The 24,583-nt window shown below is 53.1% G+C and overlaps 6 protein-coding genes across 6 annotated transcripts; 3 read left to right on the top strand and 3 right to left on the bottom strand.

The window, feature by feature from the left end:
• Nucleotides 1–374: 374 nt before the first annotated feature.
• Nucleotides 375–4,256, top strand: G647_02074 (uncharacterized protein; the record flags this gene model as incomplete). The annotated part of the gene is made up of 1 exon (XM_008726425.1): nt 375–4,256. One exon carries the CDS (start codon nt 375–377, stop codon nt 4,254–4,256), a length of 3,882 nt encoding a protein of 1,293 aa, XP_008724647.1.
• Nucleotides 4,257–4,938: 682 nt separating this feature from the next.
• On the top strand, nt 4,939–6,786 carry G647_02073 (T-complex protein 1 subunit gamma; the record flags this gene model as incomplete). The annotated part of the gene is made up of 4 exons (XM_008726424.1): nt 4,939–4,963; nt 5,017–5,083; nt 5,135–5,343; nt 5,405–6,786. The coding sequence occupies 4 exons, from the start codon at nt 4,939–4,941 to the stop codon at nt 6,784–6,786; spliced, it is 1,683 nt and encodes a 560-aa protein (XP_008724646.1).
• A 4,694-nt stretch (nt 6,787–11,480) lies between these two features.
• Nucleotides 11,481–12,093, bottom strand: G647_02072 (uncharacterized protein; the record flags this gene model as incomplete). Its single annotated transcript, XM_008726423.1, has 2 exons — nt 11,481–11,780; nt 11,830–12,093. 2 exons carry the CDS (start codon nt 12,091–12,093, stop codon nt 11,481–11,483), a joined length of 564 nt encoding a protein of 187 aa, XP_008724645.1.
• A 1,590-nt stretch (nt 12,094–13,683) lies between these two features.
• Nucleotides 13,684–15,396, bottom strand: G647_02071 (uncharacterized protein; the record flags this gene model as incomplete). The annotated part of the gene is made up of 1 exon (XM_008726422.1): nt 13,684–15,396. The coding sequence occupies one exon, from the start codon at nt 15,394–15,396 to the stop codon at nt 13,684–13,686; it is 1,713 nt and encodes a 570-aa protein (XP_008724644.1).
• A 1,030-nt stretch (nt 15,397–16,426) lies between these two features.
• G647_02070 (uncharacterized protein) lies at nt 16,427–20,776 on the bottom strand (the record flags this gene model as incomplete). The annotated part of the gene is made up of 1 exon (XM_008726421.1): nt 16,427–20,776. One exon carries the CDS (start codon nt 20,774–20,776, stop codon nt 16,427–16,429), a length of 4,350 nt encoding a protein of 1,449 aa, XP_008724643.1.
• Nucleotides 20,777–21,540: 764 nt separating this feature from the next.
• Nucleotides 21,541–23,668, top strand: G647_02069 (uncharacterized protein; the record flags this gene model as incomplete). Its single annotated transcript, XM_008726420.1, has 3 exons — nt 21,541–22,607; nt 22,657–22,776; nt 22,822–23,668. The coding sequence occupies 3 exons, from the start codon at nt 21,541–21,543 to the stop codon at nt 23,666–23,668; spliced, it is 2,034 nt and encodes a 677-aa protein (XP_008724642.1).
• Nucleotides 23,669–24,583: the final 915 nt, after the last annotated feature.

Raw genomic sequence — 24,583 nt, 5'->3', positions numbered from 1 at the left:
AATCTGAGAAGACTCGGGTGTTTCTCACCCCCAGAAACAGACAGTAGATCTCGCGGGATGCTAAGCATGTGGTGATGAAGCCTGCGATGGCAGAATGACGCGGGTCGGCGAATTAGAGGCGCCTATTCGGCCATCGTCGAAGTTTTCAGGATGACGTCTTCAAGGTAGCGCAGCTTTATTGGTCGACCGCGCCAGGTGTGTGGCAGGGCTTGCCACAAACTACTCAACAGAAACAGCTGTTCGTCCTTGCAAGAGGATCCGACAGCCGAGTCCGAGCGGCGAGAATCATATTTCATCTGGACCGTGTCGCCTCTGAGATGGGCACTGCTCCCCGTTAACCAGGTCCATGACCTCCTCCCCGAGCCACATCCAACATGCCCGTCATCGATATCACCAAGGACCTGTCGGCCCTGTTTCGACAGCAGGTCCAGGCCTCGCCCAATGCCGTTGCGCTTGAGGACGACACGTCGGCGTATACCTATGCGGAGCTCGACCGGACCGTCGAGACGCTGTCCTCTCGTCTGCGAAAGCATCGAGTGGGCCGAGACAGCCTCGTTGGAGTGCTTCTGCCGCGGAGCGCCGACTACGTGATTGCATGTCTCGCAGCACTTCGCGCAGGCGGCGCTTTCCTGGTCCTGGAACTGGCGTATCCCCCCGAGCTGCTGGCAGATGTCATAGAGGATGCCAACCCAGCTGTAGTCGTCACGTACAGGTCGGAAGTCGGCAAGATCAGGGACGGCGTTCCTCTCGTCGTCCTCGACGAGGAGCATCCAAACACCAACGGAGAGACGAACGGAGAAATCAACGGAGAAACCAGCGACTTATCTCCTCTCCCCGCAGAGCATGACCTGGACAGACTGGCGTTCGTCGCCTATTCCTCAGGAACCACAGGCAAGCCAAAGGGCATCGCCAACCCTCATCGCGCACCCGTGCTCTCCTATGATTTGCGGTTTGGGGTTCGAGATCTCCAACCGGGAGACCGCGTAGCCTGCAATGTCTTCTTCGTTTGGGAGATCCTTCGGCCGCTTCTGCGAGGGGCGACTGTGGTCGCAGTGCCCGATGAGGCGAGCTACGACCCGCCTGCGCTGGTGGATTTCATGTCATCCAAGAAAATCACCGAGACTTTGATGACTCCAACACTCTTAGCGGCAGTTCTCGCTCGGCACCCGAAGATAGGTTCTCGGCTCCCTCACCTACGAAGCTTGTGGCTGAATGGCGAGGTCGTCACGACTGACTTGGCCCGTCGAGCCATGAAAGCTCTCCCCAAGGTTGCGCTGCTCAATTGCTATAGCGCCTGCGAAACCCATGAAATCGCTTGCGGTGACATTGGAGAAATGCTGGACAATGAGGCGACTTACTGCCCAGTAGGCCCGCCTCTAGACCTAGAGCACACTTACATCCTGAACGAGAGCGGCCAAAAGGTGGAGCCCGGTGCTGGCGGAGAGCTCTTTGTCGGCGGACAGATGCTCGCTCGTGGTTATATTAACCGTCCCGAGACAACGGCCCAGGCCTTTACCCCCGATCCGTTCGACTCAACGCCAGGGGCGCGCATGTATAGGACTGGAGACGGTGCTCGAATACTGTCGTCAGGACTACTGGAGATCACGGGTCGCGTGGGATCAATGATCAAGCTTCGCGGGTATTCAGTCGTCCCGGGGAAGGTCGAGAATGAGATTGTTCAACACCTTGCTGTTCGGCATTGTGCTGTTGTAGCACACGGCGAAGCCCTCGAACGACAGCTGGTCGCGTACGTTGTCCGAGACAAGGAGGCCTCGGCAGACCGTGCCGCCTTGGAAGTCGACGAGGTCGGTCACAGCCCTGCGGCGAGGAAAATTCTCTCACCCTATCTTGCTCACTACATGATTCCGGCTCTCTGGGTGGAAGTCGACGAGCTGCCCACCCATGCGGTGTCCGGCAAGGTCGATCTTAAACGCCTGCCTCCTCCTCCCAAGCCAAAATCCCCTGTCGCCAATGACAACCATGCGCCGCAGCTGAACGGCCACACCAGCGGCGACCAGGATCCTATCACGAGTGAAGCGATCGCCGAGATCTGGGCAGCGACGCTCAAGATATCCCGCAGCTCCATACAACCAGAACACAGCTTCTTTGACCTTGGTGGCCACTCACTGACCCTCGCGGACTTGTCGGCCAGAATCTCTAGAGTCCTCGGGGTCAAAGTGCCCATTGCACGCCTTGTTGATCCCGCCACCCTCAACGGCCACTTGGAGACGGTACGCTCCGTGAGAGACGGCCACACCGCCGAGGTGCAAGCAAATCTCCCTGACGTCTTGCGCAAAGACTGCATCCTCGATGAAAACATACAGCCATCAAACAATACAATCATTGCTGCGAACAAGGCGGATACGATTCTCCTGACTGGTGTTACTGGTTTCCTGGGTCCTTTCCTCCTGAACGACCTGTTGGAAAACACATCAGCTAAGATCTTGTGTCTTGTGCGATTCACAGATCCGTCAGAAGCCGATTTGCCAGCCGGAATCGCTAGACTGCGAAGACAATTGCTCGACCTTGGACTATGGCACGATTCGATCATGGAACGTGTGGAAATCCTGCCGGGCAATTTGTCCAGGCCCCGACTCGGACTGTCACCCGATGCATTCGAAGCACTGGCTCGTCGTGTCCAAGTTATTTTCCATGCTGCGGCCAATGTCAATCTCGTCTATCCATATGCTGCCTTGCGCGATGCCAACGTGGGCGGGACGAGAGAAATGCTCCGTTTGGCAGCCCGTGCTGGCGCGACGGTGCAATACATCTCCACCAACGGCGTGCTCCCACCCTCGCAATATGGGTGGAGGGAAGAGGCCATGCTGGAAGTCGATGCAGTTCCAGAGAAACTAACGGACGGATACGGCCAAACAAAGTGGGTGGCCGAGAAACTGGTGCAGGAAGCTGGCCGTCGCGGCATCCCCGTGAAGATCCACCGACTGGGCACGATAAGCGGTCACAGTGCGACCGGCGCAAGCAATGTCTCGGACCTGCTAAATGCAATTATCGTGGAGTCGATCCGACTAGGCTACGCCCCTGATGTGGCAGGCTGGCGAGCAGAGATGACACCGGTGGATTTCGTGAGCAGAGCCATCGTCCACCTCGCCACCCAGACGCAGACCTCACAAACCGTCTTCCATCTTGGCGACCCTGATCCCGTATATGCTCCGTCGATATTCCGAGACCTCCAAGAACTTGGGTATCCAACCCAACCACTCGCGTGGGACGACTGGGTTGCGATGTGGAACGAGAAGCGCGGTGTCCTCAGGGGTGGAGATGGTGCCTTTACGATCGACATTCTGCGCAGTGGCATGCCGAACGTCGAATTCTTGAGAGGCGTGGTTGTCTTGGATAATGCGGTAACCAGACCATTGCGAGCAGGGGTGCAACGACCAAAGGTTGACAGTGTGCTGCTTGAGACGTATACTCGACATTGGTTTGCTCGAGGATGGCTCCTGCACCCGCCCACCCGGCAACATGCTCTCGGTGGAGCTGCAGCACTGCCACGCAGAGGACCACTGACAGGGAAGGTGGCCGTCATCACTGGAGCTTCGTCGGGCATTGGGGCTGCAGTCGCTGCCGCTCTCGCCCGTGAAGGGGCCCACCTGGCGCTGGGTGCTCGACGCACTGACGCCCTTGAAGCCATCAAGAGGAAATTGGTGATTCGCGACGGCAAGATCATCTTCCGAAAAACGGACGTCACGGACCGACGACAGGTCGAAGAGCTGATTCACGCAGCCAACGAGGAGCTGGGTCCCGTCGACATTCTGGTGTCTTGCGCTGGCGTCATGTACTGGACCCTGATGGCCAACGCACATGTCGATGACTGGGACCGCACAGTCGACGTCAACTGCAAAGGATTGCTCCACTGTCTCGGTTCGGTTGTCCCATCCATGGTCAAGCGCGGGAGTGGCCATGTCGTGGCCATCTCATCAGACGCTGGCCGGAAGGTCTTCCCCGGGCTAGGGGTTTACTCTGCCAGCAAATTCTTTGTGGAAGCGACGCTGCAGAGCTTGCGGCTAGAAACGGCAGGGACTGGTCTGCGTGTGACTAGCGTCCAGCCTGGAAATACGCAGACCGACCTCCTGACAATGTCCACGGATACCGAGGCGGTCAAGAAGTACGGTGAGCCTTCCGGAGCTCAGATATTGGACCCGGAAGATATTGCCAACTCGATCGTGTATGCATTGAGGCAGCCGTCGCATGTCGCTGTTAATGAGGTTTTGATCGAGCCACGGGAGGAGCCGATATGAACAGGCCGAGATGCTTTTGAGCCGATGGAATAGGCCGCGAGGACTTGGAGCCGATATGAACAGGCGCGAGGACTTTTTCAGTTGCTTTGAATGGATTTCATGTATATAATACTTCTTTGGGCTTCGTCGACGTACAATTCGCAAGAGACGGAGATCGAATCTGAGATTGGAGACATTTTCAACACACATACGTAACATTGGTAGCCCCTTTTCTTCCGAGAGCCGGTGGTGTTCGGCCACCACCAGACTGCAGAAGTACGTATGACATTACACCCGCAAAAGTGCCTACCAGGGTACCTACCTACATATAAACATGTAGTCAGGGTGAGTTACTTCATAGTGATGGCACGAATAGCAGTCTGCCATCGGTCTGCTCCTCGGCTGTCCGTATGCCTGAAGGACGATTGGCTTCAAGTGCAAGGCTGAGGAAAAACGCGATACGGCGGAGCGCTTGACGTTGAGCTGCTAGCGCAGCCTCGTTGCAAAAAGTTGGAGATTCACATCGGCCAAAATATCAAACCAAGTACAACTAGAAGTCGGCCACTTGAGATCATAGCCCGTTGACTTCACACTGCGGTTCAAGTCCACGGCCTAAGTTTCTTTCTCATTGCAGACTATTCAGACCTCCCACGACCCATTTCGATAGGTATTCTTAAAACACAGAGGCCTGGAATCAGGCAAGATGCAGGCGCCTGTGGTGGTGATGAGTGAGTGATGCCGCCTACAGGCCTCGTCGTAGCAGTGCTGACTTTTCCTCCAGATACGGCGCAGGGCGAGAGGCAGGTGGGACGAAAAGCACAGATATCCAACATTACAGCTGCGAAAACGTGAGGACCCAATGCTCACGATCCCACATTACACACTGACCGACTTGGCAGAGTTGCCGACATCATTCGATCATGTCTCGGTCCCAAAGCCATGTTGAAGATGCTGCTCGACCCTATGGGCGGCATCGTTCTGACCAACGACGGCCACGCCATTCTACGAGAGATTGAAGTCGCGCACCCGGCAGCAAAGAGTATGATTGAATTGAGCAGGACGCAGGATGAAGAGGTCGGAGATGGCACCACGACGGTTATCATATTAGGTGCGCTTGTCATTGTTGCGATTGTATTGCTGATGCTGCTGTGGGACTGACAGAGTAATAGCTGGTGAAATCCTTGCGCAGGCGCTCCCTCAACTCGAACGAAATATTCACCCCGTCGTGATCATCCAAGCATTCAAGAAGGCCCTCGCTGACGCGCTGGCGATCGTGGAAGAGATATCAACACCGGTGGACACATCGAGCGACAAGGCCATGATCTCACTGATTGAATCATCGATTGGCACAAAGACCATCTCAAGACACTCGGAGCTTTACTGTGCCCTGGCCCTGAAAGCAGTACGCACCGTTTCACAGGATCAGTCTGCCGTCTCGAATGCCCCGCAAACCAACGGCGCCAAAGCTCCTGCGCCGGCGCCCCCAAAACCAGTCGAGATCGACATCAAACGCTATGCCCGCGTGGAGAAGATCCCTGGTGGGGAAATTGAAGACTCGCGAGTCCTCGACGGAGTCATGCTGAACAAGGACATCACACACGCATCCATGCGCCGGAGAATAGAGAATCCCCGCATCGTCTTGCTAGATTGCACGCTCGAGTACAAGAAAGGCGAGTCCCAGACCAACGTGGAAATTACGGACGAAGATTCGTGGAATAAGATTTTGCAGATCGAGGAAGAGCAAGTCAAGAAGATGTGCGACGCCATCCTGGCGGTGAAGCCGGATTTGGTCATCACGGAGAAGGGCGTCAGTGACCTGGCGCAGCACTACCTCCAAAAGGCGAACGTGACGGCGTTGAGGCGGGTGAGGAAGACGGACAACAATCGTATTGCCAGGGCCGTGGGCGCGACCATCGTCAACCGCGTCGATGATCTCGTCGACTCAGACGTCGGCACCGGCTGCGGATTGTTCGAGATCGAAAAGATCGGCGACGAGTATTTCACGTTCCTCACAAAGTGCAAGAATCCCAAGGCGTGCACCATCCTTCTCCGCGGCCCGTCGAAGGATATCCTCAACGAAATCGAGCGTAATTTGCAGGATGCCATGTCCGTGGCGAGGAACGTCATGTTTCATCCCCGTCTGTCCCCTGGTGGCGGTGCTACTGAGATGGCGGTCTCCGTGCGACTGGCCCAGAAGTCCAAGTCGGTCGAAGGAGTCATGCAATGGCCGTACCGTGCCGTCGCTGAGGCCATGGAAGTCATTCCACGGACGCTGATTCAAAATGCCGGTGCGTCACCGATCCGGATATTGACTCAATTGCGCGCGAAGCAGGCGGAGGGGAAGTCCAGCTTTGGCGTTGACGGAGACACTGGTGCGGTGGTCGACATGAAGGACTACGGAGTGTGGGAGCCCCAGGCCGTGAAGATGCAGAGTATCAAGACCGCAGTGGAGAGTGCATGTCTGCTGTTAAGAGTCGATGACATTTGTGGGGCGAAGAGCGCAAAGCAGGTCGGTGGGAGCGGATTGGCCGGAGGGGGCGGGGAGGATTAGAGTCGAAAAAGAATCATGAAAGGCAGCATTGAAGGTCATGCATGAGTCAATGAGCTCTCCGAGACAGGGAAACGAGTGATGCACTGATGCAGTGAAGTTTGAACATGACCAACCGGGAAGACGAAGACGGGACGAGGATATGATTTGGTCGGCGCGTGCATCACCTCCGCCGACGCGAAACGACAGTCACGGTATGTACTGCTTGCACTGCACTGCAGCTTTGGAATTCAATCTCTGACCTGAAGTTGATCAGGTAGATGACTCAACACCGCCTATGTTCCAGTCCTGTCCCAGGCTTGTGTGTTTGTACCCCATCCACGACTCTAAATCTCCAGGTGACTCGATCGATCGGTGTCATGCATGGGAAGAAACTCGTTTCAGAAAAGCAGTCAGAAATCGGGGGAGGGGCAATCGATGGATCCGCCTCGCTGTGCTCTGAGAAGTATAAGTAAACGTTCCTCCTTCCTCTCCTGTCTTCTCGCTTTGTTCTCTCCATGTTCTTCCTCATTTCGCAAAGTGTGGTCCTTCCTTTCTATGTCTGATATATGAATTCATTTTCCCTTGTGGAGGGGTCCGTCGAGTTCGAGTCCATGTTCTCCACATCAAGGCATCGTGGCTTCGTACTCCGTTTGTTGATCATTACCTGGGTCATGGATTACAAGATCACACCACAAATGATGGATCATCGATCATGCATCGCATACGATGACTCATCCGACAACGAGCCTCGATTCGGGGGCGCATCATGCGAACAATGTATGGCGGCGTTCAGTCTTCCGTCTGTCGAGCCTATGGCCTCCATCCCGAACACCTTGTCGGTCTGCGTGCTGATGGATCGAAACAGCACCGGAAAGAGTCTTGTGAACACACACACACATACAGGGGAGATGGGAAAAGATATCGGCATCGACGACGAGTAGGCTGCAGCGGTCATTCCCGATTTGCTGTGTGTAGGGACTACAAGGCACAAGCAGAGGGACATGGTAGAATGTGTTCGTCTGGGACACGGCATCAAGAGAGAATGTTTCCCATCTCCTCTCGTGAGGAACTTGCGGAGGAAACGGCTCGGTGTCTGCATTTCGATGAAGCCATCCGGTGAAGCTTCAGGTCGACAGACGCCAACAGGAGTGGTGGTCGAGTTTTCATGACCGGCATCTCTGCTGGCGGCGAGCGGACTGCTGACAGCAAACGAGGAGGCTGCAATGCAGGCGTACAACTCGCTCGACACGCAGACCCTGGACGATATGCAGCAAGTCGCCGCCTCTGAAACCAACAACATGTTTGAGCCTCGCTAGCGTGCGCAAGGTATTGGACAATGCCTCGCAAAGGTGATTACACCCGCTACTCAAGCCAAAGCTTGCCACATCCTTTGGGCAAGTTACGCCCCTTCTGCCTAGAGGTGGTATCTAGCTATTCCGAAGAGCCTCCCACGCGGGCTAGACGTGTCGACTGGCGGAATCCTACAAACAACCTTGATTTTCTGAATGCAAGTAAGTGCTGCTCCTGTGGCAACCTGTCGTAACCCAGCTGACATTCCGTGGTAGAGCCTAGACCATTGGGGGACGAAGCAGTGCTTATCCGAATACATGGCACAGAGAATTCCGAGAGTAAGATAGTACCCTTTCGCACTGTTCGTAACTGACTGGATCCCCAGAATTTGTTAAGTGTGTCGCAAACCAAGGCAAAGGTACCAACCCCGACCGTTATACCCGGTGTCTGTCGTGGTGGTAAGTCTATCCAAGCCTATCCAGTGGCCGACACGGAATGGGTTCTTCGCAACGTATCGCTTCTGGCCTGATATCCTCCGAGGAGGTATCTGCGCATTTGTTCACGATCGCTGCATTCCCGCTAGAATGTCACTTCCCACACCTTGGCAACATCTGCGTTATTGATACCACTTCTCACTGCGCGCAACACAGTCTCGCTATCAATCTCATTAAATCTACTACCTACGTCGTCTTCAGTAACACGGACCATCGCGAAGAAGCTCCTGGACTCGGCCTCCATCAGTCAACTCAACACCGACATATTCAATGTCATGGGTCTCAATCCACGAGTTTCTACAGTTGAACAGGCCAGAGACAGAGTGCGCCTCATCAGTCTACATCTTCACCCCAACAGATTGACCAATAATACGCTCTGCGAGAATCTTGAGTCAAACGGATCTAGTCAGGCGGTAGTTAGCACCATTCTTCAAGCTGTCAATGACATTCGCGCCCTGCCAGATGCTGCTGAATGTGGAATGCAATCATCGAGACCTATGACCTTATCACCTACTACTGGCGCAAGTAGCGTACAGAAATCGCGCCTGCAAGTCGAGGGAAACTAATTGCTATTCGCGCTCCGAGGCTAAGTCCAGCCTTGCACCATCTACGTCATGGTTTCTGTCTGCCTGCCTAGCTGTTGACTCGACCAGACCAGAGAATGCCGCCAGCCACGATATACTTCAGCACGAGACGAAGGCCGACCTCGACAAGAAGACCAAGCAAGGCCCTCCGAAGGGACGGACTGGCACTCAAAGACTAAGAGACCACATTCCACCGAGCTGCCTACAGATGATGCACTCATGGTGAGTAAGGCTGCCCTCGGCCTTGCTTTCCGTACCCACGACAATCGGAGAAGTGCTGTTGTCCCTACCGGGGAAGCACAAGCAGCACCTGTTGATGCCAAAGCAACATCAATATCGGTTCAACACTGCGACATATACATATACACACTATGCGATCTACGGTACAGACACTGTCGTTACGCTCTAGTTGATGGACTGTCGATTTAATGGACGAAGAAGCGATCGAGTTTCGACCCAGCATCCACCGAAAGCGCTTTGGGCGTTGATAGGTGCGCGTGAAACGAGCGCTGAAGCTTAGGACCTCGATCTCACTGTTCTCGAAGCTTTCGCCGGCATCCCATTGCTTCGCCATCTCCATGAGGACCCAGATGAATGGGCCATGCCCGAAACCCCGAGGACATGCTGCCGCTCTTCGACCAGAAACGGATGTTCGAAGCTTCGTCTCACCTTTACGACATTGAACACGGACAATTGCTTTCCATCGCGAAGCGAATGACAGCAGCGAAATCCCCGGGGGCCCAGTACAATTCGTGAATGCTTGGTTGATGCTCACCATCTGTTCACTGCTGCAAGTGGGATTCGATTCTGATGGTATACGTAGAGGCTACTGTAACTGCCTTTTCGGCCTAGGCCCGGGAAAGCCAGGCTCTCGAAGTCCAACAGTCCGCGGCATACCGCCTCCCAGGACGGGAACTGGAATGGTCGCAATGACGACCTGGACATCAGCAGAATACTGCGTGTATGTCAAGATGTCGCATCGTGGCGATCTGTCCGGAAATGGGGTACTTTGACGCCATTCGAATGCTGGGCTCGTCCCGGTTGCATGAGAGAAAAGGGCACAAGGCAATTCGTCAAAGCGTTTTGGTACCAAAATGTTTGCTGCGTGAGAGGATCCATGGCTGCTAACCTTCGTCGGATAACGAGACTCGGTCTGGGTGAAAATTCGAAGCATTCCACAGCACGTTCTGTTCCGGACTTGGAGACTTTCAAGGATGCTCATGACGCCATGTACACACACCGCAGCATGATGCGGTATACACTGTACAAGAACGTTGGCGACACGGGCTGGCCGTGAGGTGGTCCGTGAACACTGTTCGCACCAAAGCACTGTTCAGGAACGATATATGACTGACAAGGACCCTTCATTAACTCGGGAGCGAGCCATCAGACGCGTGTCTAGCCAGGAGTGTACCTATGGCTTCTGTCTCAACATCAACAGGAGCTTACAACTCAGTGTCGTTAGGACCGTCAGCAGCGGTTAAATCACCGTCGCTTCCGCCCGCCTGATCATTACAGAGCACCAGAACATTCGCACCAGCAAGTACGTACTGAACAACAAAGACCGATTGCCCATAGCGTTGCCCACAACGATCTGCCTTTCACCATGTTGAAGCACTTCCCTTGCAGTTCAAAGATGATCGTGGTCGGACACCGCCCTCAAGAGGAGAAACGACGATTCAAAACTCTATGAAGTTGAGTTTAACTTGTTTCGAAGGATGGCGCAGGATTGGCAAGAGTTGTTGGAAAAGAGCGCGAGACAGCAACGCCGGGGCTCATTCGGGTTCTCGTGTATTGATTGTGACGACGCGGTGCAGTGCACCTGGGCACTGTAGGATTGCAAATCGCGCATCGAGATACTGAGCAAGCTACAGAGTACTTACATAGTACCCTATCGCGCCTCTCGTGGACTCAAGGAAGGTCTGCCACACAAGCTGCACCATCTCGCTTCGCCTTGCGTCCCGTCCATAACATCGTCTACGAGCCAGGAGAGCTAGGGCACCATACAGGTATTGAACGGCGGAATGACCCATTGCAAGCTATGAAACTGCCTATGTAAGACGTGAGGTAGGAAGTGATTCATTCGCGAGAGAACAGGGTAACAACGTGCGTTCGTGAAAAGCCGAACAAATGTACGGAGTAGAAACACAACTATTGAGGAATTATGGTGAGTGAATGCGGAAATAATGTAAGAGGGAACGAATCTCAGATTCTAGATGTCCAAACTTCGCGCTCGAATCTCGAATGTCTCCTTCCTAGGGTGGTATCATAACACGAAGCGAACCGTATCCGTCGTCAAGAAGTGAAACTCTACAACTTTCCTGCCAACTCCAAGCCGAAAAAAAGGTTACGCCAACGGCAGCTTAGTCCCATTACGGCTCAAGACTGTGAAGCCTGTGTCGATACCCCAGCCCACATTGTTGAACTCGACAAACATGTCGGCAATTTGCTTGTCGGCAGTAATCTCGAAAAGGTTGAATCCGTTCACAGGGATGGTCTTGCTTCCGATCCCAGCCATGTTCCAGTACCACAGGACGTTCGTGCAGCCAGCGACCAAAGTCTTGTACGTTGTGATGTTGGTGATTGACGGTGAAAGGAGAACACCTTGGATGTACTTGGCCTTGCCGGAGAAAGTGACTGCGCCGACCTGCCTCACATTAGCAAGAGCTCGAAGCACGTCAGAGGCACAATCTTACGGGATGTCCAGCAAGCATATTGATCGAGTCGGACTTCTCGAAAAAGTCGGGGCCGATCAAGGCTTGGGCGGTGGCATTGGCAGCGTCGACATCGGGATGGTCGAGAATGCTGATGAACTTGGCGACAATGTCGTCAGCGTCCGCCTGCGTCAGGCAGCCTTTTCCGCGCCACGCCGGGCCTGCGCCGTGCCAATCCCTCCAGTTAGGCAAGGCGGCGACTGTGGACGCGAGAGCAAGAGGTGCCAAAATGCTTGAGAACTTCATGGTGGTGGTAAAGGTCGACAAGGATGGGACGTTCAGGGGCGGCGAATTGTGCAAGAGCAAGTGCTAGATAGGCATACAAAAGAGTGACTTGGTAAGGAAAGCGAATGACTTGATGAAGGGAGCGAGTGACTTGGTGAGGGAAAACGAGTGACTTGTGAGAGGGCGCCTTTGGTACAGTTATATAACCTCACCTTCGATGCAGACATATCAAGACTTTTGAATCTTCAGCCACAAGCCACGACTAGGATCTTCCCTTCCCGGATGCGCAAGGAAGAGGAAGATTGGCATCGGCCAACCTCATCTGCGACAATCGTATCCGGAAACACTTTGCATCTTCAATCGTCGCCTTCCGCCAGTCGTGTCTGGAGCGGCGCAACTGATCTGCATGGAGGCCCGTTGATGAGAGTTTGACTCGAGGCACGTTGAGATTGGCCAAGGCCGGGTGTCGGTAAAAGTGTATGGCTGTCGGCGAATACGTTGCTCCGACGTCTGCGATGTGCCAGGCTATCTCAACTTTGTTTCATTAAAGTAGGCATCCAGCAAAGTGTGTTTCTGACCTTGAGCGGTTGAAAGCTGGCCTAACCTAAGGTCGCAATCTCCCATTCATCATGTTGTGTCACTGGATCGTGGACTGTGATGCTCAAATCATCACTGCATTGAGGTGCGACGCGCCTGACACTGAATACTGCCAATGCTTGACTTGCTCATGCAACATGATTTGCCAGGCTGAAGTGAATGATTATTTCTCTGGGGATACAATAAAATGGAGGGACACCCTGTGCTCGTATGAGGTCGGATACCCCAGAGATCAGAGATGGCCCCCAGGCTGGTGAGATTGGAGGGTCTGTTTTGCTTGGCGCGCCGCAGTCGCATTCGGTAGTCGACCAATATAATCTCAAGGCTATCACTACTCGTTTCGGGACACATCCTCTCCACCATTTAGTCTGGACTGGAACGTTCAACAGAGTTCCTGGCTCGGAAAGAACCTTGTATCGCCACAACAAAGCCTTCGAAGATGCGTTAGTCCCCGCCATACAACGAAGACCTTCAAACGTACGGAGTAATGGCGTGCAGGTCTGTTCCAGCGGAGACGCGACGGGACAGGTAAGATGATGGCCCACAACCTGCTGCTCGCGGATATATGCCTATATCCTTGCCTCCTGTCAACTAGATTATTGGGCCTTGCCCAAGATCACCAGCAATCCCCGGGGAATAACCCTGAGCGCTTCTCGAAAAGACCTCGCCCCCAGCTGAAGGTGAGAATCAGGCATGCTGAGGTGCGTGTCTTCGCCTTTCACTTCGGCGGGCTCGATAATTCCTGCACAAAACCGATGGAAGCTACAGCCTGCCGCCCAGCCCAAACTGCATACACAACATCATTCCCAGGCTCATCCTTTGTAATGCCTACAGACGAAAGAGCTGAGGAGGTGTGGATGCTTTAGATGCAAAAACGGTCGGGACGAGCCAGATGATTTGTCGGAATGAAAAGATTTAACCACCGACTAAACCCATGTTGTTCTAGGTTACAGGTAACCGAGACTCGGGCCCACAGACGTTATGCACAAGTCGCTCGATGCACGCATTCCGTCACTAGAAGAAGCTGCTGATGATAGTGATGGTAGCAGTGTAGATCATGCATGCGATACCCAGAATCATCAAGAGAACATCCGCAGCTTTTTCCCGAGTTGATTTTGCGATGCCTTTGTAGTGTAGAAGAGGAGGGTAAATGTAGACCAGTGGTACGCAACAGATGGAACCAATGAGGGCCACAAAGGTGTCGAGGTTGCTGGATCCGAGAATCGCGATCAAAGCACAAAGGACGACAAGGACGGTTCGGAACCCGTTCTTCTTCCATTTGGTAAATGCGTCCCTTTTCCCAGAGCGACGGCCAAACACCTTGCCTTCGAGGATGCGGAGAGCTGGGAAAAGCTGAACGGGTGTACCGGCCATAACAGCGATGGCGTACAGAAATTGCACGGCGTTGACGAGTCTGCTGCTTTGAGGAAAGTTGGAAATAACCTCGATCTTCGTCGCCTCGCCGAAGGTCGCATAGCAAAGTGCCCCGATGGAGGTGAAGATGATGGTGTTGATGAGCATGATGACCCAAAGAAGAGGCTCGAACTTCTCCGGATGTTGCATGGATGACTGAATTGGAAGAATGAGACCGATGCCTTCGAACGTGAAGATTGCGGAGCCGATGGTGAGTGTGTAGTGCTGAGGGTTGAATAGTTGAACAGTCGGATTGAGGCCATCCTCAACGAGACTCGAGATGTCGTACCAATAGATGTAAGCGAGACCGAGGAGTATGAAGACATCGGCCAGCAGTGCAGCCGGACCAAGCTTGGAAATATTGCGGATGAACGCAAGCGGGATCAATGCAAGTAGTTGCAAGGCGATCAATATATTGGTCGACAACGGAGCGGTTCCTCTGCTGATTGCAACTTCGAAGGAGTGGAGATTTTGTGCGACGAAGACTGTTCCGGCACAGACAAATCCAAGCTGAGAGATGGTGACAGACGCCAGGATGATTGATCTCATTCTCGGGCCCCCAATCGCTTGACCAAGTTCGCCATAGCCGCTCTTCTGGTAGACTTGCCGACACTGCAGCAGCAGGTGGAATGCCCAAGTGGTAACAACAGAGACTGTCAGCAGCGTCATCGACGAGAACAAGATGCCGCCGTTGTTGAATGCCTTGGGCAAGAACATAATTCCGGTACCGATGAAGGCTTTCAAGAGGGTGAAGAATGTTTTGGTTGTGCCGGCCTCGCCCATCTTTGCAGCCATGGTGGTCCGCCGTCGGCCAAGCAGCGGCCTCCTCTCGCCAGCTGCTCTTCCTTCCTCGTCGTCAAGGGTTGACGTATCATCGTCGGTGTCCTCGAGATCTTCTCCGGCGAAGGATCCGTAAAGAGACAAGAATTCGACGAAGTTCCTAGTGACTGGAATAGCAGCGGGGTTGAAGCGGCCGTACTTCTGCCGGACGAACTGTCGGCGGAACCCTCCAGGGGCGAGCTGCTCTGCCACAGTCGTTTCATTTTCGAGGTCGCTGGAGATTTCATTCGGGTGGGAGAAGGTAGCCGCACGTTGATGCAGTCTGGCTCTGTGCGGGATTTTGAAAAGATCACGATGAATGTCACCTCCCTGGAGTTTCAGGGACGACTCTGGCTCAGATTCCCCTGGACCTCTGGGGCTGCCGTCACCAGCATGTACGCCATCTATATCGGCGGTGTATCCATCTGGAAGATGGTCGGCAACGACGCGAGCGGCTCTGCTGTCGTCCGTGGCAGAATTTGGAGTGTCGGACATCGTGGCAGAAACTGCAGATTTCGGTGCCAAGGCAGAGTGTGCGACTCAGATGAGAGGCGAACGAGAGACTTGCCCATACACCAAGGGCTTTTGCAGTAGAAGATTGCAGTTATTAGATATGGGAAAAATCCTTTGAAGTGAGGATAAGATGAATTCCAGGTTTGTTTGAAGTTATTGTTCGACATACGAGAGTGATGGATGGTTCTGGACGTCATCTGTAACAATGCTTGTGGTTCAAAACTGAACATCCGATTGGCCACTGGCCCATCACTGCTTGAGGTGCGCAGAACCGGAGGAATAGAAATTGCGTCTCCGGCATCCATTGTAGTGATGGCGTGCTTGGCTACCCGCATGCGCAAGCTGCTCCTCAGATTTATCGACCGGGCGTTCCAAAGAGCACATTTCGTGATCATGATTCTCCACCGACACTCGGAAGCAGTTCGGCTGGGTCTTCTCTTGTCGCTACCAATGGCGGTGTTGCAAGCCAGGCCGATATTTCCACGACTCCAACCCTCAGCAGCTGGGCTATCGACGGCGACTCGCACTCCTCCCTCGCTTTCTATCGTCCCTTATGAGTTTGCAATTACGAGCGCGTCAGAGTACAAAGAGTAGCCTTGGAGCGCTTTGGAACACTTTGGCTGCAAGAGAAGGCACAATGGACCACATCTATCTCGGGTTGTAGAGGTTGCCTCTATCTGATCGCACTCTTCTTACTGCAGCGTAATAATATCAATCGACCATACGATCTTTTCAGATTGAATGCTGCAGACAGGTAACCCTGGCTCATACTTACACTTAGATATTGCTTCGTTTCTCGTGGCACAATATCTCCAATAAATTGCGCAGCCAGCACTATCTGTTCAATGGGACAAGTTTCGGCTGCAAATAGCGGAGGTCGCCGTCCTGGATCTTATTCACGTATTCCTCTATGTAGCTGAGATACATCTTCGTCAGATTCCCTTCGTCAATTCATCTCTGGGTGACCACCAAAGACGCCAATTTCCTTCCATTCAATGGCTCGCTGGCCAGATCAAGATCCAGATTCACCGGGTTTTCCTTGGTGCAGGACACGGCCAGCGGCTAGCGAAACGCAGAAGTCGGCATTTTCCATCGCAGCTGCGCGATGGGCGATGGTGATGATCGTGCTCTCTTTCAATTCTTCTCTCAGAACGCGCTGTATCTCTGCTGACGTCTCTAGGTCAATGCTAGCAGTCGCTTCGTCCATGATGACAATTGCGCTTCTGCGCAATATCGCTCGAGCGAGCCCGACAAGCTGTCTCTGACCTTGGCTCAAGTTGCGCCCGCCGTCATCAATCTGTGTTTCCAATGTCCATCCGTATTTCCCGCAGACCCTCGAGAGCACACTTTCACAAGCCAAGTTAGAATGTTCCACCATTGGGTCCAGATTGTGGCGTAAGGAACCCGGAAAGAGAATAGGTTCTTGGGCCAAGAAGGTTATCCTGCTCCTCAATACCTGCTTATTGACTTTCGCAATATCAATACCATCGATCGAGATGCGACCGGACTCTGGTATGACTGTCGCCAACAACGCAAGCGCTAAGGTGGACTTGCCGGACCCAGTCCTCCCGGTGATTGTATTTGTCGAGCCGCCTTCGAAGCGAACCGAAACATCTTTAATCGCTGGTTCAAGGTGTGGCTGATACCTGATCGTGACGTTCTCAAACACAACATCACTTCCATACTTGGGCCATGCCGCAGGTGGCTCAATGGAGCTGGGCGGTTCTTGTTCAACATGAGTCAGCTCGATTACCCGCTCCACTGACACGAAGTTGAGTTGGAGTTGGCCGTACGACTTGCAGATTGCGTGAGTCGCTTCAACAAACTTGTTGGCCGATATCAGGACGAACGCTGTGAGGCCAGCCGACAAGTTTGAAAAGATGGCAAGAAGTGTGAGGAGGAAGGTCGATACTGCCGAAAGAGTATCGAATCGGTACATTAACCAAGCTTGCAGACTCCAATAAAAGTGATCCATCTTCTGGAACGCGTCGGTGACCTGGATGTTCTTCTCCTGGAATTGAGTTTGAGCATTAAAAGCCCTGACCGTCATCAGACCGTTCAGCAAGGCCCCGAAATTTGACATCAAAGGCGTCAGCGAGACCATTTCAAGCCGCCGCAAACTTTGTGAGGTCGGCAGAAATCGCAAGAAGATCATAACAAATGCCAGTGTCAGCCCAATGGCGAACAACAGAAATGTCGGTGTGATGCTGGCAATAACAATCATGGAGGAGACCCAGGCGACAGCGTACCAGATCACAACCATGAAAAGTTCCGCAATTCCACCGTCAATGGTACCGATGTCCGAAGTCAGTCGATTCATCAACCTTCCCACCGGCGTCACATCATAGAACTGGAAGGTCGCATTGCTGATACGCTCCATTATTACCTGGAACATCCGCTGAGCCGCAGAGTACGTGACCACCAACATTGATATTTGCGACGCAACCAATCCCACGGTCTCCCAGGCTACAATGACGAGGAATCCGAGAAGCCATGGCCGAACGTTGATGGCCGGGTCGGGGAACTTGTCAAAGAGACCGGAGGTGGGGCTCTGCAAAGGTTGGATGTCTGCTTCCAAGATCTGAAGGGTCAAAACTTGAGCCTTGCCTTTGTTGTATGCCTCTCCCCATTCCTTCAAGAACCAGTTCTCTGCGACATGCGCTGCGCGACAAACCGCCGCTATCAAAACAACCATCAACCACCACCTTATGGTCCCGGCCTTGATGTACTGCCAGTACACCTGGAGTTGTACCCCACCGTGAGCTCGGTATTCGTCTTCGACAAACTTATCAGGAACCGGTGCTGATTCGTCGATGTCTTTGCTGTTATCCGCGACGAGCTCGTCGTCCACTGCGGTGGCTGACGTTACCTTGGAGAGGTCCGCATCACTTCGATGCAGCACAGCTGTGCCGTTCGAGAGCTCAATGAGCTGTGACGCCAGATGCTGGCAAAGGTCAGTCCGGTGTGTGACCAGGACTACAATGCGATTTTCCATCAGGCTACCACACAAACACTTTGTGACAATCCATTCGGCCGTTTGTTGATCCAGAGCACTCAAAGGGTCGTCGAGAAGGAGAACCTGCGTTCGGCTGTAGACCGCTCGGGCGAGAGCCACTCTCGCTTTTTGTCCTCCCGACAAGCCGATGCCGTTTTCGCCGGTCTCGGACAAATCCCCATGCTTGAAGTTGGCTAGGTCTGGAAGAAGAGCGCAAGCTTCGAGCGTCTTCTTATACCGGGATTCCTCGTATGGCGAGTTGAAGAGGATATTCTCTCGGATACTCATGCTTTGAAGCCAAGGAGTCTGGGCACAATAACCAATGGCGGCTTGCGGCTTGTACAGACGCCCTTCGCGCAAATCCAGTTCGCCAAGAAGAGCATGCAGCAGAGCGGTCTTACCCGCCGCGACTTCACCGAAGACAATGGTCAAACCGCGCGGAAAAGAGAGGTTGAGATTGCAGAGCACCGTGCCGGAAAGACCAGGCCACGAGAAGGAGGCATTTTCCAGCTCCAGGCGATCATGCTCACTGGGTGACTGATTGGATTCTGCCTCATCGGCCTTGTCCGGTTCTGCAATGAAATCTGAGATGCGGCCAACTGCGACGGAGGCATTCAACAAGACTGTGATGAGATTTGGAAGTTCGCGGATATTGGTCTGCAATAGCGAGAAGAGCTGCAATGCCGGAAAGGCGATATCGATCCGCAGCTGCCGTCCCGCGACGACAGTGTAAGCGTAGAAGGTGGCGACTGGAAGTATGCCGTTTGCAAATGAGTTCAAGGTCTTGATCGTCGTATTCAAAAGAAAGGTAATGATCCTCAAGTTGAGCTCCTTCTGCCGCGCCGTCATGACGCCATCAAGCCATGCGAAATGCCACCCGTACCATCGCAAATGTCTGATGGCCTCGACATACTGGGTGATCTTTTGCAGCTTGATGTCTGTGACTTTCCGGCGTTCCTTCTCCCATCTGAGAAGGACTCGGGCAAGAAGGTAGTTCAAGAATTGAGCAACTATGACAACGGCAACTCCAACAAAGGATGGCCATCCGAGCAGTTGCCAGATGAGGACGACTGAGAGCACCAGACCGAGAGGCTTGTTGATAAGCGTCTGAAACTCCCAGAAGCGTTGAGCAACTTCGTAAGCGTCGTTTCGAAACAGATTCAGGATCTTCCCCATCGAGGCGGGCGTTTTCCTCTCAACTTCCGCCCGCCTCTTGAGCACAAAGAACGCCTTCACCTTGTGAAACCTTTCTTGTGTTCGACTGGCAACACTCTTCGGTCGCCGCGCGTGCTGGGGAAGAAGCTGTTCGGTTTCCGGGAGGGCGCCTGTCTCCTCTGCCTCAGATGCACCAAGGGGGTTTTCTTCCTCTGGCCCGAAGTTAATCTCAGCTTGCTGGGGAATCCCTCCTAATATCTTCCGATTCAACGTCTTTTCATACAACATCGTAATCATTTCGCCCCGAGAACGCTCATAGCACCTTCTTCCAAACCACAAACTAAAAACTGCGCTCTGCGCTGCAACCAGTCGCACAGCGAGGATGAGCAATGCCCATTGGATTGCGGAACGCTTCTCGATATCGATGCTCTCCATGGCCTGCAGGAGCTTCTGTAGAATGACAGGCGCGGAATAGTTCGCAGCGAGCTCGATGATTGCCAGGATTGTGAGCAGGACCAAGTCGATCCAGTTAGCTTTCAGTAACCGTGTAACAACACTTCCTCTGAGCTCGCGGAAGGTATCATGAAGCTGGCGGTGCTGAAATTCATACGGGAGAAGCCACACATCTTCATCGTTGAGTTGGCGCCTGTTGCCCACCCTGAGCAGGGGTCCAATCCAGGAGACTGTCATCCATTGCAGAAGCGTCAAGTTGTCTTCGGGAGACCGAAAGGCACTCGAAGGAGCATTGAAGGGGCGGCTGATCGCGGCTCGACTCAACGATGGGTCCCGGAGAGGCATATTGACGACCACGGCGATTGCAATGGCCGCCAGAGCAGTGCTCGCGAAAGTAAGGACTGCATTCCTGCCGTTCAAGTTGTGGTAGAAGACCGCGGCGAGGAGACATGCCCCAGCAATGAGAATGCCGACGAGATCCACGAAAAGCAGGATTGAGGCAGTCCTTGGTCGACATGCTATTACATACACCACGGCAAGAGCCCAGAGGGCGCTGGTAGTAGACGCCCATGTAACAGACAGTGCCACCAGAATTTGTGCCACTAAGCCGCTAGCGGAGAGAATAATGAGACAGAGTGAGTGCCACCGTGGTGAGGATTCCTTGGATTCAATCTCCAGACACCCGACAGGCTCCTCGATGAACGGTCTTGGCCACGGTAGTCGAATTCTCGAGTTGCCGATGTTGGGTTTCGCCGCCATCGTGATTTGTCGAAGGCTCAAAGCCACGACAACGCACAACTCCGTCTTTTAGGGAGCAGAAGATTCCGAGCAACGGTTGTGCCAGTGCGAGGTAATGAACAGCGCCTTCAATATCGCGACCATCACTGCCGGAGTTCTCGAGATAGATCCTGCCGCCTCATGACACTCGGCACAATGTCTTCGTTTACGAGGTACAAGGACGTTGAAGAGAAATTCGGTGAGATGATGTTTCAGAATTTTGGAAGGCCATCACGGCACTAAACCACATTCGAACTGTCCACTATCCGTTGCAGGCGATGTCTCTCGCCGCGGATATCCGGACAGGTCCGTACCTTGTTCACAAATGCTTCTCAACAGCATTTCGCCGGTCAAGGCTACTTCAACCACATACCAAGTATCCTTGTGAACCACAAAGTTGAGCACCGGTACTTCACCGCCAGATTCATAACCTCAGATAAGAGCTCGTCCTTTCGAGTTTGGGATGCGTGAATTCTTCCGGTGTGCCGATATCCGAAGCGGCCAAGCAAATGTTGCCAGGAACCGGTCAATCAGATTGGAGGTTTGATAGATCTAGAAGGACGGATTAGGCAGGACCGTAATGGGGTTTCTTATCATGCATATGTCCAAGCTACAGCAGCCGGCTCAACGCCTAGTCTCGTGAATTGAGAGCATTCATGAGATGGCAGAGATCATTTAAAGCGATGGGTTCGCGCTGGTCAACCGCGCTGTACTGCCCGACGAGGTTCAGGACCAGGTTCGTGGCAATGGAGTTCCTCTTGCTTCTTGCCTTTCATGCAGCGTTTGCCTTTTCCGCACCCTTCAGGAGGAATCCTTACAACTACATCCAACCTCTGGCGAACGGTGATGCGTTGTTCGAACTCGGAAACAAATCCTATGTCGCCAACGTTGTGAACCCAAAGGCTGTGGCGACCGTCACCTTCGCTTCAGAAGCTGGCAAAGACGAAGGCAGTGTGCCGTTGACAGTCATCAACACCGAAGCCTCACTCATCACGCAAGATGTGCTCCAGAGTGTGGTTTCAAGTTACCTCCAAGGAGACGATGTCTTTTCGGAAGACTTCCTTGAGGCTGTTCTGATCTCTTCATCGGCGTCGAATCCCATTCTGGACGCATCAGCAATCGCATATCTGCAATCGTACAACATCGGCCAGGTCTTTGTCAGCGGCGGCTTTCCCGCAAGCGGTATGGCGAGCCTGTCGACCTTTCAAACCGCAGCGCCTCCCGCTGGACCTTACCTTGCAACCATCAAGTCCGGACAGCTAGAGCTTGCCTCGGTTTATCTGCTGTATGCAGACTCATACCGAGACTTCTTGTACGGGACGTACAACTCCGATGATGGTACTGACACCTATATTGCTGTCCCAGCTTACCTGGCAAGATACTGGAACCCGATGATACCGGTCCCATCGCGGATATACAGCTGGGAAGACAGCAGACCTTTGGCAGGAGAACGGGTTGCTGTCAAAGATCTGTACGACATCAAGGGACTCCAGACCTCTGGCGGGAGTCAGGCATGGGCATATGTCACACCTCTGGCTGACGGAACAGCTCCATCGGTCCAGAAGCTCATCGATCTCGGGGCTGTCATCGTCGGAAAGTACAAGCTTGCTCAGTTCGCCTCAGGTGCAGATCCGTGGCAATGGCAGGACGAACATTATCCCTTCAACCCGAGAGGCGATGGCTGGTTGACGTGCTCGGCCTCTTCGTCCGGTGGAGGGTGTTCGATAGCGGCATATGACTGGCTTGACTACGCAATCGGATCAGACACCGGATCTTCAATGAGGCGGCCCGCAGCAGTGAGCGGCGTATATGGGTAAGCGGGCAACGATGCGTTTAGTGATCGAGGAGCTGACTGGTTGAAGACAACGGCCCAGTCAAGGATTGATGACTCTTGAACGTGTGATGCCTCTCGGCGGAGCAACCGACACCGCAGGTGTTTTCTGTCGCGACCCGTACAAATGGATCAAGTTCTCGAAAGCATGGTAAGGAAGCTGTCCCCGCAACAAGACCCACTCTGATGAGAAAAGGTACACTCCGGACATGTATCAAAGTCCGAACCTGACAGGGCTGTCGCCCTTGGTAGTGCCCGACACCGACATGTTCCCAAAACGCATCCTGTACCCGGTTGAGTATCTGCCTCTGAACAACTCAGCAGCAGAAGTCGTGCTGCAACAATTCATCAGCAATATGAGTTCATTGTTCGGGATGACGGTGGAGAAATTCAACTTTACCGCGACGGTCCAGAACGCGACAGATTCCCGAGTCAACAACCTGACATACCTTTCGTCGAGGCCTCTGGGTGTTATTAACGCCTGGACCCAATGGTCCCAAGTTGCCAAACCGCTCATTACAAAATGGGCAGAACTTTTCGACGGACGCTTCCCGCCGATTGATCCCGCTCGACGACCTGGATGGGTGAACTTCAACGAGACCATCAACAACGCCGCCACGTATCAAGACGCGTTGCAAGCTAAGAACCTTGCTGTGGAATGGTATGAGGAGAATCTGCAATTCAGCACAGCTGACTCTTGCTCCGAATCGGTCATGCTGTACGATATCGGACCCGGAGGCTTGCCATCTTTTCGCGAGGAAGGCTTGAATGAATCGCCCGCTGCTTCGTATCTGGCCGTTCGGCCGCCGACTGCAAAGATCACTGGAGCTAACATTTGTCCCATTTATGGTTGCGCGGATTTCACAATACCCATTGGCCAAGTCCCATATTTCAGCAACGTCACATATCATGAGGAGATGGTGCCCGTAACGATTAATATGGTGGTTAAGCGCGGTTGTGACTTTGTCCTCTTGAACATGATTGAAAAGATGGCAGACGCCGGAATACTGAAAACGGTGAAGACCGGTCGCACTTCGTTCTGAAGGTGCGAAATGGCTGAACTGTATATACATGTCTTTCAATGCACATAATCCATCTCAATATATATATTCCAACTCCTGCTAGTATAAAAACTATAGCTTAAGCGAGATAAGTTGAGATAGAGATTAGAGAAGGAATATAGTAATTAGTACTACAGAAACTGTTAGGGACTGTTACAGCTGGCCTTTGACGAGGCTAAGGGCATGTACACGACAGGCAACTAGGCCGAGACCAAAGGGAGCATAGGGACCGCAGCCTCGGGAACAACAGGCTGGGGTTACGTGACTGCTCAGTTGCGCTCAGTTAGGATTAGTATACTCAGTACTGAGCACACTAAGCGCCACTAAGCAGACTAAGTAACTAACGAATATATATACGTAGGTTGGCACTCACCTACATAACACTGTAGTCAACTTCGTTAATACTCTAACCCCTACCTTTAGACTAAGAGTGTTATTCTACTATCACGCCGTTATAAGTAACCGCGTGCCCTTCGCCCTCAGTAGATATACAGTTGTTACTCCTCACAAGTAAACTTACTTAGACCGTATACCGCCTTACATAGAGCGATTTATAATACTTTAACTACCCTCTTAAATAAGTATAACTAAGATATCTAGTAGTAACCGACCTACTTTACTACCTATTAATCGTCCTACTATAGGGAGTCTTAGAAATATATTTACTAATAGCTTAGTTAATATTCGTGACGAAGTGTTACACACGGCCTCGCAGGAGACCGGCCACGAGTCGCCAAGCAGAGACTCGCTACGTTCATTGGACACCTGGAGGGAACACAGGGCGAACCAGGATTGGCTGCGGACCGTCACGTGACAGGCTCTGTCGGCCCTGGGGGCACAGCAACAGAGCGAGCAGAGCGAACAGAGCGTGGTGCAGGACACACGGGTATATATACG

Source organism: Cladophialophora carrionii, assembly GCF_000365165.1.
Source record: "Cladophialophora carrionii CBS 160.54 unplaced genomic scaffold supercont1.2, whole genome shotgun sequence".
Classification (NCBI taxonomy): Eukaryota; Fungi; Ascomycota; class Eurotiomycetes; order Chaetothyriales; family Herpotrichiellaceae; genus Cladophialophora; species Cladophialophora carrionii.
This window is presented reverse-complemented; position numbering and strand designations above follow the sequence as displayed.